We start from the raw sequence: 15,617 nt of genomic DNA, 5'->3' as shown, positions 1-15,617 counted from the left end.
TGTAGGTTTCTTTTTTTGGTGCTGTTTTTATCTGCTTTTGGTATCAGATTAATACTAAATAGTTAAAATTAATTGGGAACTATCTCTTCCTCTTCTATGTTCTGGAAGGAATTGTGTAGAATCCATATCAGTTCTCCCTTAAATATTTCGTAGAATTCTCCAGTAAAACCATCTGGAGATTTCTTTTGGGAGAGGTTTTTAAATATGAATTCAATTTTCTTAATAGTTATGGGTCTATCAATGACCTATTTCATACTGGATAGGTTGTGGTAGTTTGTGGTTTTTGAGGAATGGGACCTTTTTATCTAAGTTACTGTGTTTATGTGTGTACACTTGCTTGTTCCCCTAATGAGGTCTGCATTGATATTCCCGTATTATTGCTGGTATTGGTAATTTGTGGCTGCTCTCTCTTTTTCTTTGTCAGTCTTGCTAGAGATCTGTCAATTTTACTGATCTATTCAGGGAACCAACTTTTATTTTCACTGATTTTCAATTTGTTTTTTCTGATTTCAATTTTATTGATTTCTGCTCTATTATTTCCTTCCTTCTACTTTCTTTGGGTTTAGTTTGTTCTTTTTTTTGTTTGTTTCTTCATGTGGGAATTTAGAGGATTAATTTGAGACTTTTCTAATGTAAGCATTTAGTGCTAAAAATGTCACTCACTGCAGCTTTAACGGTGTCCTGCAGATTTTAATACGTTGCCTTTTCGTTCTCATTCCACTTAATGTATGTTTCCCTTGGATTCTCTTTGACCTATGGATTATTTAGAAGCATGTCATTTAATATCCAATTGCTTGGAGATTTTCTTGTTATATTTGTGTATTAATTTTTAGTTTGACCCCATTGTGATTGGAGAAAGTACTCTTTGAGTGATTTGGATTCTTTTTGTTTTGCCAAGGTTTGTTTTATGGCCCAGGACATGGTCCACCTTAGTTTGTGTTCTGTGTGGCTACTTGAAGAGAGTGTGTATTCTGCTCCTGTTGGATGGCGTGTTCTAAAAACTGATTAGAAGTGCTGACTGATGGCACTTTTGAATTCTCTAGTTTTGTGGGTTTTTCTCTTTGTCTAGTTATTAAGAAAGTGGTGTTGAAACCTCCAACTACAGTTGTGGATATGTCTGTTTCTCCTTTCAGTTCTGTCAGTTTTTGCTTCACATGTTTGCAGCTCTGTTGTTTGGTGCACATATACTTAGGGTTGTTATGTCTTCTTAGTGGATTGATCCTTTTATCATTGTATTATGTCTGTCTCTGTCCCTGGTAATTTTGTTGCTCTGAAGACTAATTTATCTGCTATCACTATAGCCAATGCCACTTTCCTTTGATTAATGATACATCTTTTTCAATTCTTTCAGTCTGAACCTGCCTATAGTATTCTATTTGAAGTGAGTTTTCTATAAACAGCATATAGTTGAGTCATGAATTTTTAATCCACAAAGTCAATATCTGTTTTCATCGTATATTAAGCTCATTTACATTTAATGTAATTATTGGTATGTTAAGACATAAATTTCCCTTTTTTGGTTTTCTATTTGTTCTTTTTTTCCCTCTCTTCATTTTTCTACATTCCTTTAGGTTACATTAACATTTTTTAGTGATCCATTTTTATTTACTTGTAGTGTTTTTGAGTGTCTCTCTTGGTAGACTTTTTAATGGTTGGTTTAGATATCACATTATATATACATTCCTTGGCACAGTTTCCTGGTCTTGTTGTTTTACTGGTTTGAGTGGAGTATAGGATTCTTACCTCCCTTTAGGACTCTTTTCCTGTTTATTAGAATTATTTTAAATATTTCCTCTACATACATTGAGAAGCACCTCAGGCAGTATTTTCACATTTGCCTCAACTATCAAACATAATTAGAAAACTCAAGAGAAGAAAAACTTGTCATATTAACCGATACCTTCACCTTCCTATCGTTTTTTCCTTCCTGGTATTCCAATGCTCCTTCGTGATCATTTTCTTCATATGTACAGAAGTTCATTTAGCAATTCTTTAAGGTAGGCCTACTAGTAAAAAAAAATGCCCTTATTTCTCCCCGTTTATCTGAGAATGTCGATTTCCTTATCATTCCTTGAAGATATTTCTTGCTGGGTGTCTGGATTGGTAGATTTTTCGGGATTCTGGGTTGACAGCTCTTTTCTTGGAAATGTTATACAAGGGCCTGTGACCGCTGTGGTTTCTGATGAGAAATCCTCTGTCATTTGAATTGTGTTTCCTTTGTCGGTAAAGAGTCGTTTTCCTCTGGCTGCTGTCAAGATTTTATCTTGTGTTTAGTTCTCAGAAGTTTAATTATCATGTGTTGGAGATTTAGCTTTATTCTGTTTGAGGTGCTCAGTTTCTAGGATCTTTAAATTTATATCACTTGCCAAAATTGAGAAGTTTCAGCCATTATTACCTTTTTTTTTTTGGTGCCTTTTCAGTCCTGCTCTCTTTCTCCTCTCTTTCTGGGAGTCTAATGACATGAATGGTAAATCTTTTGTTGCAGCCCCACAGGTGTTTTTTTTCCCCCAGAACATTTTCTCTGTGTTGTTGGAACTGGGTGATTTCTGTGGCTGTCTTCCAGATCACTGATTCTTTCTTGCATTCCCACCACCCTTCTATTGAGTGCATCCACTCAGCTGTTCATTTGTCAGTTAAAATATTTGCATTTTGTTCTTTTTATATTTATTCACAAAGACTTTCTATTTCTTTGCTAAGGCTTCCTGTTTTTTTCATTTGTTTTAGGTGTGTTCATAATTGTTCTTTAAAGGATTTTTGTCATGGCTTCTTAACAGTCTTTGTCAGGTGGTGCTAATACCTCCTTCATCTCAGTGTTGGTTCCACTGGTGGTCTTTTTTCTTTCAGTTTGAGATCTTTCTGGTTCTTGGGATGACAAGTGATTTTCTGATGCAACTTGGGCATTTTGTATTGTATTATGAGACTCTGGATCTCGTTTAAACCTTGTGTTTTAACTGGCTTTTTCTGGCACCGCCCTGCCAGGGTGTGTGGGGTGCTTCTCTGTTACCGACAGGTGGAAACAGACATTCCGGTTCCCCAGCAGACCTCTGCTGACACCTGTCTTTATTGCTGGGCACAGGGTACATGGGGTTTCAACTTCCCACGTGGTCTCCAGTCACATGATGGTGGGGTGGGCAATTACCGCTCAGTGGAAATGACGTCTGGTGCCCCACTCGGCCTGCTCTGATGACACTGGCAGGGTCAGGAGAGGTCGGCGGCCTCCGTACAGCCTGCATGGGAGGACGTCCATGTGTCCTCTGGTCCTTTATGGGCATAGGTGGGGCAAGTTTGTGCTTTTCCTGTGGTGTTTGGCGGAAGTGGAGCTGTATCGTCTAAACTGTGCTGGGTCACTCTGTCCTGGGTCTGACTGGGGCCTCACCTGTACGTGGGTGTTCCCGGGTCACTGGCTGGTTCAGCTCCGAGCCCGAGACACGAGCACCCAGTACCTGTGCTTCCTCAGGTCCAAGGTCCCTACTGGTCTGGGACTGTCTTCTCCCCCCGGCACGGCCTTCTGCTTGTTTAGTTCCCAGGGTTTTCAGTTGTACTTACTGGGAGGAATAGGGAAAAGTGTGTCTTCTCCAAATTTCCAGACGCAAATCCAATCATCCCAGGGTTTTATTTCCTCCAATATGCCTTGGAGAGAAGTGCATGGAGGGTGCTAACACCCAGGACCTGTGCATTTCTTGTTTTTATAGCCAAGGGCCCAGTTTCTGCCTGCTCCCAGGAAAACACAGAAATCAGGGTTGGGGGTTGAAGGACCCCGTGTACTGCCTACAGATCACCCTTATCAGTTGGCTAACTGATATTCTGCAAAGATGCAGCCCTCCTCAAGTTCCCCAGAATGGACGTAGCTCAGACATCTGTGCTCTTTAGATAAAACTATTATTGACGTTCTGTTATTTAAACTTTAAAAATGAATTTTTTCATGGGGAGCTCTTTTTGGCTCTTGATTTTTTCCTGTTTCCTGATAGATATTAATATTAAGGCCATTCTTTCAGGAATGGCATGGTAAGAACGATGCTGATTTTCTAAATCCACAGTGCAGGATATTGTGCTACGCTGCTTTTAGTTGTGAGTCCTTCTGGGCATGAACCAATAACAACCATGTAAGTGTACATTTCATGTGAGGGGTTTAGTAGCTTTTGGCAAATGGAACAGGTTTGCTTATTATTCAGAATGTTTCATCCTAAAGTAAGGGTACCAGTGACTGCAGGCTGGGTGTCCCTGCAGCGGCCAATTTGCTAAACGTTATTTTCCAAACAGGGCTGCTAAGAACAGGTCACCACAGGCGGCTGACCATCTGGGTAAATTTCCGCAACTGCGTCCACTTGCGGTAATACCACTGAGTCTTCTGAGATTTACAACTCTGCCAACTGTTTGCATCCTGCCATTTGTAATTTTTAAAAAAATGCTCAATTTGCATTTGAAAAAAATATTCAAGTGTGTTCATGAGGGCAGCTTCCATCTCCTGAGCCATTTTTTTTCATCCCGCCCAGAATATGTGGTTCTCAGCAAGTTCTGGACCTCCCTACACCGCACTCACGCACACACACAAACAAGCACGGAGCCGTCCTGATTTGAAGATTTGGGTAATGTGTTTTTGTACAGGGCATAAAAATATATCTCTGTAATTACATGATATTTAGTGATTAGATAATTATGGATAATTGCATGGGGTAGTTCTAAGTGCTAAAGTGTTACCATAAGATCTAAAATGTACAAATTGCATAATAATTATTCTTGGGAGTTATTTGGTAATTCTGAGCATAATTATCATGTGATCCACAGTGCGTGTAATTAATGCATAATCACATGGATTTCGCCTTCATAACCACTTCACCCTTGTTATAAATAAAGCTCTTTGTCATAACATTTGAGTATAAATATAATGTAATTGGCTCCCAGATACAGTACATTAAGCCCCATGATAATTGCTTTCACAGTAACAATACCCCTTATTTCATTCCAAATGTGGGGCCCGGAAGCAAGATGGGGTTGGGAAGACAACTCGCCTGAGATATGGCGACGAGCAGGAAAAAGCTGCTGACTAGGGTCATGCACGCACATGTGGGAGGAAGTTCTTGGCCATAACCAGAACCTTCCATAAAGGAAGTTTCCAGAAATATAAAGGAAGGGTTGCGTCTTTCACAGTGGACAAAATCTCTCTTCTACTGAAACGTGTTTAAGACTTCTTGCTGTCCAGCCAGCACCCACGAAACCTAGTTTTTGTCATATTGCGAGCACCTACCATGTTCCTGGGTAGATGTCTTAGAAGGCTGGGACGTCTCTAAGGAGAAGACCTTTCCAGTAAGGCACGGGGAGGGAGAGCCTAGCAAGTTGACAGTGCTGTGACAGCACTCTGCCATGGCAGCAATTACTCGTGAAGCTGAACAGAGCTTTGGCTCAACTTCTAAGCTGCTAATGTGGTGTTTGCAACTTCCCCACAGGTTTCTCGTGGCAGGATGACTACACCCAGCGTGTGATGGCCCGGGAGCTCTCAGGCCTGCCCAGGACCTACCCACGGCATCCTGAGGCTGCCCACCCAGCCAGGTAAGTTGACTTGCTTCACGTCTCCTTGCTGATGGCGCAGCCACCATCAGTCAAGCCTGTTTCTCTCTTAATGTAGCAAAGCCCCCACTGTCTTCCTGGTGTAGAAGTTTCAGAAAGTTGGGGAGTCTTTGGGGAAGAGAGAGGTGCTTCTTTTCTGCACATGTCCTAGCCCACGGGAGAGATGCACTGCAGTGACCCTTCTGTGGGCGCCCTTGTCATCAGCAGACATGCCTGAGCTTCCTTCCTTCCTCCCACTCTTCCCCGAGACCCTCAGAAAAGTCCTAAGTCTCCAGAACCTTGTTTGGAAGCAGAGAAGTTATGAATTCTCATTTCCCAGGAAGAACTCACGTTCACATTAGTGCAAAAAGCAGAATTAAACCATGAAAGTCTCCCGGTTCCTCACACATAGCAGCCTGTACTGAGCTGGATGTTTCACGGACACCATGTCCCCTGAGCCCTCACACTGTCAGGTGATGGCTGAGCTCTCACCCTTTCTGGCAGGGGAGGAAAGTGAAACATAGAGAGAGTCGAACACTTAGTCCAAAGACGATCCATAGCAAGCAAGCTGGGACTGTCATTCCTGCACCATTGTATTGTGTTTCCCATGTTACTAAAGAGTGAAAAAAACCCACTCCAAAGACTTGGTTTGTGAAGTCTGTTTTTGCCCTGAGAGACTCTTCTAAATCCATAGTCTTTAGTATCTACTTTTGTCCATCTAAAGGATGAAGTAGCTAAGCCACCAAGTTCATTTCCAAGTCCTGTGGGATTGACTGAAAACATGTCACTGAGTGCACGTTCACTGTGTTAGCTCTCTCGCGGGCCAGACTGAATTTCCTGAAGGTAGGAAGTATGTCTGGTTTCTTGTGCCCAGAGCTCTCCCTTAGAGCCTCTTGTATGAAAGGCAATGTGCCATTAGTCTTTGAGTGCGTGGAGGGCCTTTCTGCAACCCCCCCACACAAACCTACAACCCCCAAAACAAAGTCAAGCTGTCCTGAATTTTCCTTTGGACGAGTTCAAACTCTTCACACTGGCCTTTAAATGACACGTGGGCACCTGAGCGCCGCCCACCTCTCCTTCCGTCTCAGCGCTTTGCCAGAGTGTGGCTGTCCATGAGACCTGAGCTCGACTGAGAGCAGGGTTGCGTTGGGTGGCCCCCAGAGTCAGAACGGAGGCATAGGAGCCCTGGGGAAACCGAGCAAGGAGTGGCTCCTGCTGTGGTCTAGACAAGAAGTGAACGGGACTGGTAAGCACAGCCGAGGTGGGTGGAAAACCAGAGTGTGTGTCAGCAAAAGAACAACGTTTCCAGAGAGAATACGCCTGAGAAATCAGACCAGGTGGGACCCTGGACAGATACTTACATCACCACACTCTGACCTGTATTATATGGTCATTTTTTAAAATTGCCAATTTTATTATGAAAAACGGTACCTTATTTTTGTTTTGTTTTTTAACTACAAGTGAGAATAAGTTTAAAAATATACATATTACAGATTGCAGTTGTCTTCTATGTGATTTTCCTGACCTTTCTCAACATAAAAGTATGTTTGTGTATTTTTGCTTTGTTTATTTCCATAGAGAGCCTTTATATTTAAAGCAAGTAACTTTTCATGTATCACCTTTTGTAGAAACACTTTTCTGATCTGTTCTATAGATGAACCAGTTCCAGTTGCTCATGTAAATAGAGAACTCTCAGCCCTCCCCAGGCTGGGTGTCCGCTTCCTTCTCTTGAGTGTTTGAACCTAAATGACACCGATCATTTCAGCTCTGAAATAAAAGCAGAGCCTCGTTTTGGGAGGACTAGATGGAATATTCCGTTTCCTTCCCACCTGCTCTCCCCTCGGGCTGCACCAGTAGGGCCCGCGGCCTCGGTGGGAGGAATGAGGTTGGGATGGCAGTGAGATCAGCTGCCCCAGGTCACAGCGCTGTCCTACGTGTGGCTCTGGTCCCACGCACTCCCCCTCCGGTTGGTGCAGAGCGTCTCCAGTGCTCCCCTCGTTGGCTTTTAGTCCTGCGTGCCCATGTAAAGAGCTCCCTTATCAAACCACTCACATGTCCCATTTCCGGATATCCTAAGTTTCCTGTGTGGGCTCTGCCTGATTCAGAGACTCGGCAGCCGACAGAAGATCCCTAGCAGCCTGTGCCTTCTTCCTCAGCTTTGTCTCTGCAGCAAGGTGTCAGGGTCACGCCAGAAAAGGAATCGTTTTCCTTCTTTTCCTAAAACTTCTGCACGGCTTTCTTGAGCATTGAAATTTTCTGCTTCCTGTGTATTTACATTGGTTCTTCTTTGTAGGTAAATCTCATAGCACTTTCATTATCTTCTGAGATTATTGGTGAAACATGGTCACAGTTTTTATTGTGCAGATTTGGGGAATTTATATTTTTGCGGAGAACTACCATTCTTTTTATTGTTGACGTAGTGTGATACGTAGTATTGTGTTATGATCTTAATTATCATTCAGCATATGTGTGGTTATCACACATTGGTCATTTTAACTTGATTTTTCTCTTTACCCATTTAACACAATTTAAAAAAAAGAATTATCTCTTGGTTTTTCTTCTTTCTACTGTGCTTAGATTTATTTTTCTTTGTAAAACTTCTTGAGTTGAACATTTTGTTCATGCTTTTACTTATTCATTTTAGAAAGTAATCTCTTTAATTCTTTCTTTCATCACGTAAGTCTGTGCGTTCGCTTTTGAGCGTAGCTGTGGCAGCATCCTGTGGCTCCCCGTACCCTCATTTGCTTTTGTCCTAAATTATCTATAGTTGTAATTTTGTATCCTTAGGGAATAATAAGTGTTCCATAGACTTTTTTTATATTATGTGTTGTTTTTAAATTTTAAATTGGTGTCATTTTACGGCATTATAGTCAGAGAATATGAATCTCTTTAGCTTTTATTTTTTGGAAATGTTGAGATTTTCTTTGAGGTCTAGTTTATATCATACTTTTGTTAATTTTTGATGGATACTTCAGAAAGCTATTATACCCACTATTTTCAGGGTACAGATTTTAACAGTTTATATATATAATTTAAAATTATAGGTAAATGTAAATATCAATTATATTACCAAAATCAATATGTCCGTATTTATATTTTGACTTACTGAAATGTCTCAGACAAAAGCTGTGCTCATAGGTTTTCCTTTCACTGTTTATGTGTTTTGCTTTGGGCGCTTTGAGGTTCTGACTGCAGCACAGAGAAGTGCGTGTCCTCACGTCCTGTTGTCAGTCACTGCACCTGTTGCCATTTTCACACGGTGCCTTTGTCACCGCTAACGCTTTTGCTCTTGGATTCCATTTTCTGCAATTAGTATTCCACGCCTGCTTCCTCTCTGTTCTTGCTGCCTATTTAATCAGTGGCCATCCTTAGATTCCTCTATTTGGACCTTGTCTGTTTGACGTGCAGTTTTGTAAACAGTGTCCAGGCGCCCTTGTTACGGCCCCTTGTTACGGCCCCCGTGAGAACATTTACGCGGTGGAGGGCCCTGGTTCCTTGCTTTTTTCATTTCCTCTGTGGACTATGATTGGTTTACTTTTATTGTCTTTATTATTTGTCACTACATATCTTATTTTAAATTCAATTTGTAGCCATCACTTTTAAGTTTTCCAGAGTTTTTGAAGTAACAGGTCTATGTCATTATTAACTAAAAGAATCGGTATCTTCTTTTCTTTCATTTTTTATTTTTATTTCTTATTTTTTATTTTTTTCTTTGTCTCTTTTTATTATTATTATTAGTTTCAGGTGCACAAGACAAGGTAATACTTAGACGTTCATCATTTATATCCCTCCCACTGTGGACCCCCGTCCCCCCATCCACTATCCCTCCGACCTTGCACCGAGCCATCACATTATATACATAAAATTATAGTTGGCATTCATTATTGTTCAGCTTCAGGTGTACAGTAGTACATTGATCAAGCATCTACATCTTCCCTGAGGTGGTCTCCCAAATGGGACCTGTGTCCATCAGATACCCTACAAAATCTTTACAACATTATTGATTACGTCCCCAAATCTTCTGCCCCCAAGTGAGACAAGGTGCTTGTTATGCGTCCGCTTCTCTACTTGCTCCCGACCTGCCTCCGTGCGGCCCTTCTCCCAGCTTGTGTGTCCCCAAGCCCTTTCACCAGTGAGACCTCGGTCAGTGTTTGTTAGCTACAGGCAGAAAGGAGGAACGAATGATCTACTGACACCTGGCCTGTTACATGAAGAACTACATTAGCCAAGAGTCCTGCCCGGCGTCTTCATTCCACGGGGCATTTCTAGAGCATCCTGTGCTCAGTGGGTTTGGAAGTGTCCACAGTCAGCCAGTGAGCTAGTACTTGCGCTCTTCAGACCAGACAGCTACCGTTTGGAGAGATTAAGCCCCAAGCCAGAGACCCATTGCAGAGGCAGAGGTCAGTTAGAGCGCAGCGGTCGGGCTGCCTTCTTGGGCCACCGGAGGACGCACTATGCACGAAAGCCACAGAGAAGCCATGGGGAACAAGCAGAGTGGGCTCACGGACACTGTATGTAAGGAGCAGGGCTGGGAGCTGAGTGCACGCCGAGGCCCCAGGAACCTAAGAAAGGCGTCCCCGGAAGCGCTGCGAGCAGGAGCGGGTGATGCGGCGGCCCGCAGCAGGTGACAAATAAATAGATAACATCATAGAGAACTGGGCCCGGAAGCATGAGGGCAGGGTAGCCCCTGAAGGTTTTCTGTGAAAAAGAAACGGGGCCCCAAATGAAGATTACGCAGGCTAGGATTACTGAGAAATGGAACCGGGTTGGCAGGATGCTCTTTATAAAGATTTGTTTATAATTTGTATTTTTTTTTTTTTTGTCCAGCAAATTGGCTGACAACTCAAAACATTTATGTTATTTGGAGTCTGAAGGTCAGTGCACAGAAGTGCAAAGGAGAATAGTGGAGACCTGAGTGTAAACCGTTTTTAATGTTTTTAAAGTAGAAAATGTACACTTTAAAAGTCTGACTTGCTTCAAGCCAAATAACGGGGCAAAAGTCAGTTTGCAAGTTAATTGCAACGATATTGCACAACATAGTGATGACCGCTCGTCACTGTGACATATTACAGTGTCGCAAACAAATCCAACAGCACACAGGAAGATGGATAAGACAATTTAAAGGCACATTTATGGGGTGGTTCTATCTGCATTGATTAGCAATTAGTGAGAAAAATAGATTAAGTATCAGAAAAGTAAATTGACTTCAGTTAAATTACATTCTAACAACATAGGACATGAAATTTCATCCACTGAAAAATGGCCAAGGAAACTATAGCCATGATTTGAGATGCAAAGAACTGTGAAGCTCTTGATAATTTATATGCCTATTAAGAGTGAGCCATTATAGCTTTAAAAGGAATTAGAAATAAAAACAGGACAGTTTTATCAATTAAGATAATTAAACACAGATATGAAGACTTTCCGTGAATCCTAGGTTTTATGATATACATACAGATTGCATACCTCACGGTAGTGATCCGTTCTGGAAAATGAGACTTTCTCCATGAAATGCTGGCCGGTGCTGCTGCCGCCCACACGGAGGGGGTCGTCCACACGCACCAGACCCACTTGCTCACCACAACGCCAGAGGAAAGGCAGAAGCGGAGGGAAGAGCTTTCCAGCAAAAAGGAACCTGGCCTTGAAGTCTGGGAAATTCTCAGCCTCTCCAGATTGCAAAAGATGCTAAAATTAGGAATTCATCATCAGGACAGCCTGTGCTGGAGAAAAAGCCACGAGTGTGGCTGGACGACTTTGGCCAGACCTTCACAGGGGTCGAGCGGTCAGAGTGCCCGGTAGCAGAGAGGGGTCTCGAGGAGAAAGTGTCCCCGTTTGGTTTCCTTCCACATTTAGGGTGCATCCTGCCCTTTGGGGCAGGGATTTGTATAAAAGCAAAGGTGTGAGTCAGGCTGGGAAGCTCTGGGTCAGCGGGCCCCTCAGGCCCAGGCTGTGAGATGGCAGCCCCCTCGCCCTCGGCCAGATGCCACAGTCCCTGAGTGGCCAGAGAGCAGGACTGGCCAAAAGGTCAGTCCACACGAGCAGAGCCACACGAGCTCTGACATCTGCTTCCTGGCTCCTGTTACGGGACTTCTGGCCCTGACTTTCTGCTGGTTCCAGTGGCCACCTGGCTACTTTCTCTGCCTTTTGTTTTGGCTGCACTGAGCCAGAGACAAACGTCTCTCAACTGGAAAAAACGGGCTCTCTGACAGACCTTGAGCCTGAGCTGGAGGTTCATGTGTCTCCCCCTGGTCAGTCAGCCTGCGTGTCTGTGGTCTGTCCTCGCTGCCCTCGGCCCTAGCCTCTGCCCCCGAGGCGCTCCAGTGAAGCCACAGCCAGCGTCAGCACACACCTCTTCCGTCATGCCGCCACACAGGAAATAAACAGAGCAGCTCCTTCCATCCTTCCACCTTCGAACGCACCTCCCGGCACTCTGCGTGCACACAGGTGCTGGTCCATAGATAGCTTTTCGGTCATCACAGGTCCGCAGTGTAGACACGTACAGCACTGTGTAAGGTTCATACTGTGACAAATCAGCACAAATTTAGTGGCTTAAAATTTAAAACCCAGTGTTTGCTTATATGAAGGTCAAGTGCGTTTGGTAGGAAAACCTCCCCCTACACATGAGGGCTGCTCCCCCTCTCACGGCTCTAGAGGCGTCATGCTCCGTGGGCCCGAGCCCCATTCTCCTCCAGAGGTGGAAGTCTTTCTCACGTGACGTCACCCTGACACCATCCTGCTGCCTCCTCATCCTCTTTCCAGGACCTTGTGGTCACACTGGGCCACCTGGATAACCCCACTTAGGGTCAGCGAGTAGCACCTGGTGCTGTCTGCCACCTTATGTACCCAGTGCCACGGGCCTCACACCTTCCCAGATTCTGGGGATGAGACGTGACATCTTTGGGGCCATTATTCTGTCGCCACGAGCACCAAACCACTCACCAAGCACTTTCCTGAGTCCATTGCTCCAGCGCCTCGGACCGGCTTTACATGTGGGGGGTTGCCGGGTTTGTGGGATTCTGGAACCGGCAGGCGGTAGAACCAGGGCAAGACCGCAGTGCTCTTTCCACCATGTGGTGTCACTGCCATCACTGGGGCCAGTGGCTTCCACATTTGCCTGTGATCTGCCTTCTGTTTGTAAAGTGCTCAGTTCTCAGCTCTGCAGCCAGGGCTCCTGCACCCCTTCGGAGCCAGACACCTCCCGCAGACTGGGCTTTGCTCTTGCCCCTCCGCCCCTCCCGCACTCACCAGGCCCCAGGCCCGGTCCTCGGGCCCAGCCCGCCTGCTGTCCGGCTCTCCCTACCTCATACTTTTGCTGGCCTTATCGTGAGTACTGGCTGTTCCACGTATGAATTTCTCTCCTGCCCCGGCAGTCAGAGCCGGGTGTTGAGAATGTACGTTAGAACTGGCTCTCTCCTTGGGTCCTCATCAGCCCTCACAATGGCTCTGGACAGGCCTCCCGGCCCACCCGGCAGGTCAGGGCACAGGCTCGGGGGCGCAGAAGCACAAACCCGGCAGTGGGAGCGAAGGAGGCTGGGGCCTCGCCACCTGGCCACATGTCCCAGTCCCTGCATAGCTGCTAAGGCCGCCCTGTGTGCGTTTCCCTTGTTCCTGCAGTGGTGTCCAGCAGGGGACAGGCAGGAAGTGGACACCCAGTGTGGGAGCAGCTGGCTCACGGTTCTCTTCGCTTTTCAGGGGAGCGAAGCAGAGTGCTGATGACGAAACCAGGTACAGTCTGGAGGGCAACGTTGGGCGGGCCGCGGCCCTCGAGCGCTACCTGGAGGCCCTGTCCCAGGCCAGTGCCCCGAACGTGCTGCCCAGGACGACGCAGGACAGACCGCCAACTCAGGTGACCTTCATAACTCGCTCTGTGATCTGGTTTATGTGTCACCGTGGGGGCAGGGGGTGGGCTCTGTGGTGCACACACAGGGAACATTTCCTAAATCTTCAGCTGGCCTCACTTGGGTTTTGTCCTGTGTCCCAGACCAGTGGGCGTTTGGGTGTCGGGTGGGGGAGGAAAGCAGTGTGGATTTCATTTACTTCATGGCACAGTGATGAACTAGCATCTCTCCCAACCCTCTCGAATGTTGGTGATTCTAGCTCATACACATATAAAATCATTCTTTGTCTTCCCCTCTTGGCCCTGTGATATGGTTATCAGAAGGGATGTGAAGCTTCATGCTCAGTCTTGGCTCCTGCCGTGGGATTTCTTCTGTAATGGAGACGGCACGTCTTGTCCCTGGGTGTTGGACACGAATAATCAATAAAGAGAAACCTGTGCGGTCCAGAGACAGTTTTAGTAACAGAGGAGGGGAGGGGAACAGAGTTGCAAATGCTCCACAGACTCAGGATGAGTTGGAGCAAAAGGAAATCGGTTGAAATTCCTCTGTGGAGCCGTGCAGCGGGTTCCCTACCACGCCGGGACATGAGCACACCTGCCTCATGCCTGGCGCCCTCCTTCTTGGTTCCAGAAGTAAGAAGGTTAGCCTGCAGCTCCAGAGCACAGCCTGGCCTCAGACAAAGAGGCATCACCTGCGAAGCGTGTGGTTTTGTGCAGGGAAGTCCTGGACCGTCATCACCTATCTCTCTTGCTTTTAGGTATTTGATAAATTTAGCCTGGTTCCAAAATGGAAGAATAAAATTTAGAGTAGGAGTTGCTCCCTAGACAGGAGTAGCATGAAATTCGCCTGGAAGGGGTACTGAAAAGGGCCCCCTCGATTCTCTGCCACACTCTCTGGCTGTTGCCCCTGACGCGAGGTGAAACAAGAGGTGTGACAGTCGGCATCAGAAACCATGTGCCGTGCGCTGTAGGGACATGTTGAGGTGGGGTTGTTCTCAAGGCTCCTTCCCTGCTGTGGAGAAAAGTGTGACTGGCGTCTTGCAAGGGACATGCATCCCCTAGGAGGCTGTGATTGGGGTGTTGGGCAAATGTGAGTCTGCAGCCCAGATGCCACCCGGGGTCGCTGGGGCGCCTGGGAGAGCAGCGGCATCCTATCCCTGCCCACCCCCTGCCTGCTCTGCAGTTCAAGACATGAAATGGGAGGAGGGGCTGGCACTGGCCTTATCAAAAGTCCCATCAGCGACCACTTACCACCTTCTCCAGTTTGGCTTCTGTGCCCTGTGATGCCCGTACCCGGTGGGCTGGCAGTGCACTGCGTCAGCCTGGATAGTATGGCTTATGCCTATAGTCCCATCACGATTACGAACGAGCCATCTTTTTCTCTCAAAAATGTCCCAGTTTGAATAACGAATTCTGTGGTCATCCTACTACACAGCCAATTCAGTATGATGGTCACAAGGATTATTCAGAAAATGAGCGCATTTTTGTCTCAGGGATTTTTCTCCTATGTTAAGAACGATACTTCTGTTAAAATAGTAAAAATGCACGAAAACCTAAAACTTATTATTTTCTCTGTTCAATGTTTGAATGAGGGGAAAGTTCTTCATCATCTTGCTGATAAACAAAGACTGGATAAAGTATGAGAATGTCACTGAAGCTGCCATGTGGGTTTCTGCCACATAAATCCAGCCCCCCAGGAATGTGGGCAGTGTTTTCTGACCCCTCCCCTCTCAGCTGATGAAATATTTCTATTGGGAATTTAAGCTTTGTACACTGATGGTCTTTCAAGGTACAACCAATTTCCAGTGAATTATGTTATAAATCATCTTTTTCTATGTATCTGTCATCAAAAATCTAACTCTAGCATGGAGTCAGAGAAATGTTGGGAATTTATTATCTTTGGAGGCTTTAATGCTGATTACTTTATGACAGCAGCCAGAGGGAGTAAAACCACATTACTCCTCTTAAATCAAACCCACTAGCTCAAAGCCCTGTGCATTAATTGAGCTCTTATTGATCACGAAATCAGTGCAATTCCTCCTGTATTGTTAGTGGTGGGAACCAGCTCCAGCTTTCATCGACCCCAGGAGCGCTGGTTCAAAGTCCTGTAGTCATTAGAGAACACGGTAAATTCCCACATACTCTATGCTGTTCGGGAGGTTTGCACCAAAACCCATCATTTGGCAATACTGTGAATTAACTGATTTATTTTGGAAACATTGTTTTAAGCATTTTT

At 45.3% G+C, this 15,617-nt stretch overlaps 1 protein-coding gene across 5 annotated transcripts in view; it reads left to right on the top strand.

Moving 5' to 3' along the window:
* The window catches only part of PTPRN2 (protein tyrosine phosphatase receptor type N2), a 406,465-nt gene that overhangs the window by 136,798 nt on the left and 254,050 nt on the right, over positions 1 to 15,617 (top strand). For all 5 annotated transcript variants that reach the window (XM_081038718.1, XM_081038717.1, XM_081038716.1 and 2 more), the window contains 2 exons: positions 5,445 to 5,547; positions 13,237 to 13,390. In XM_081038718.1, coding sequence (XP_080894844.1) covers positions 5,445 to 5,547; positions 13,237 to 13,390 — 257 coding nt within the window. The remainder of the gene's footprint in view (positions 1 to 5,444; positions 5,548 to 13,236; positions 13,391 to 15,617) is intronic.

Source organism: Rhinolophus hipposideros, assembly GCF_964194185.1.
Source record: "Rhinolophus hipposideros genome assembly, chromosome: 25".
Lineage (NCBI taxonomy): Eukaryota > Metazoa > Chordata > Mammalia > Chiroptera > Rhinolophidae > Rhinolophus > Rhinolophus hipposideros.
Note: the sequence above shows the minus strand (reverse complement) of the source record. Positions and strands in the feature narration are given on the sequence as shown.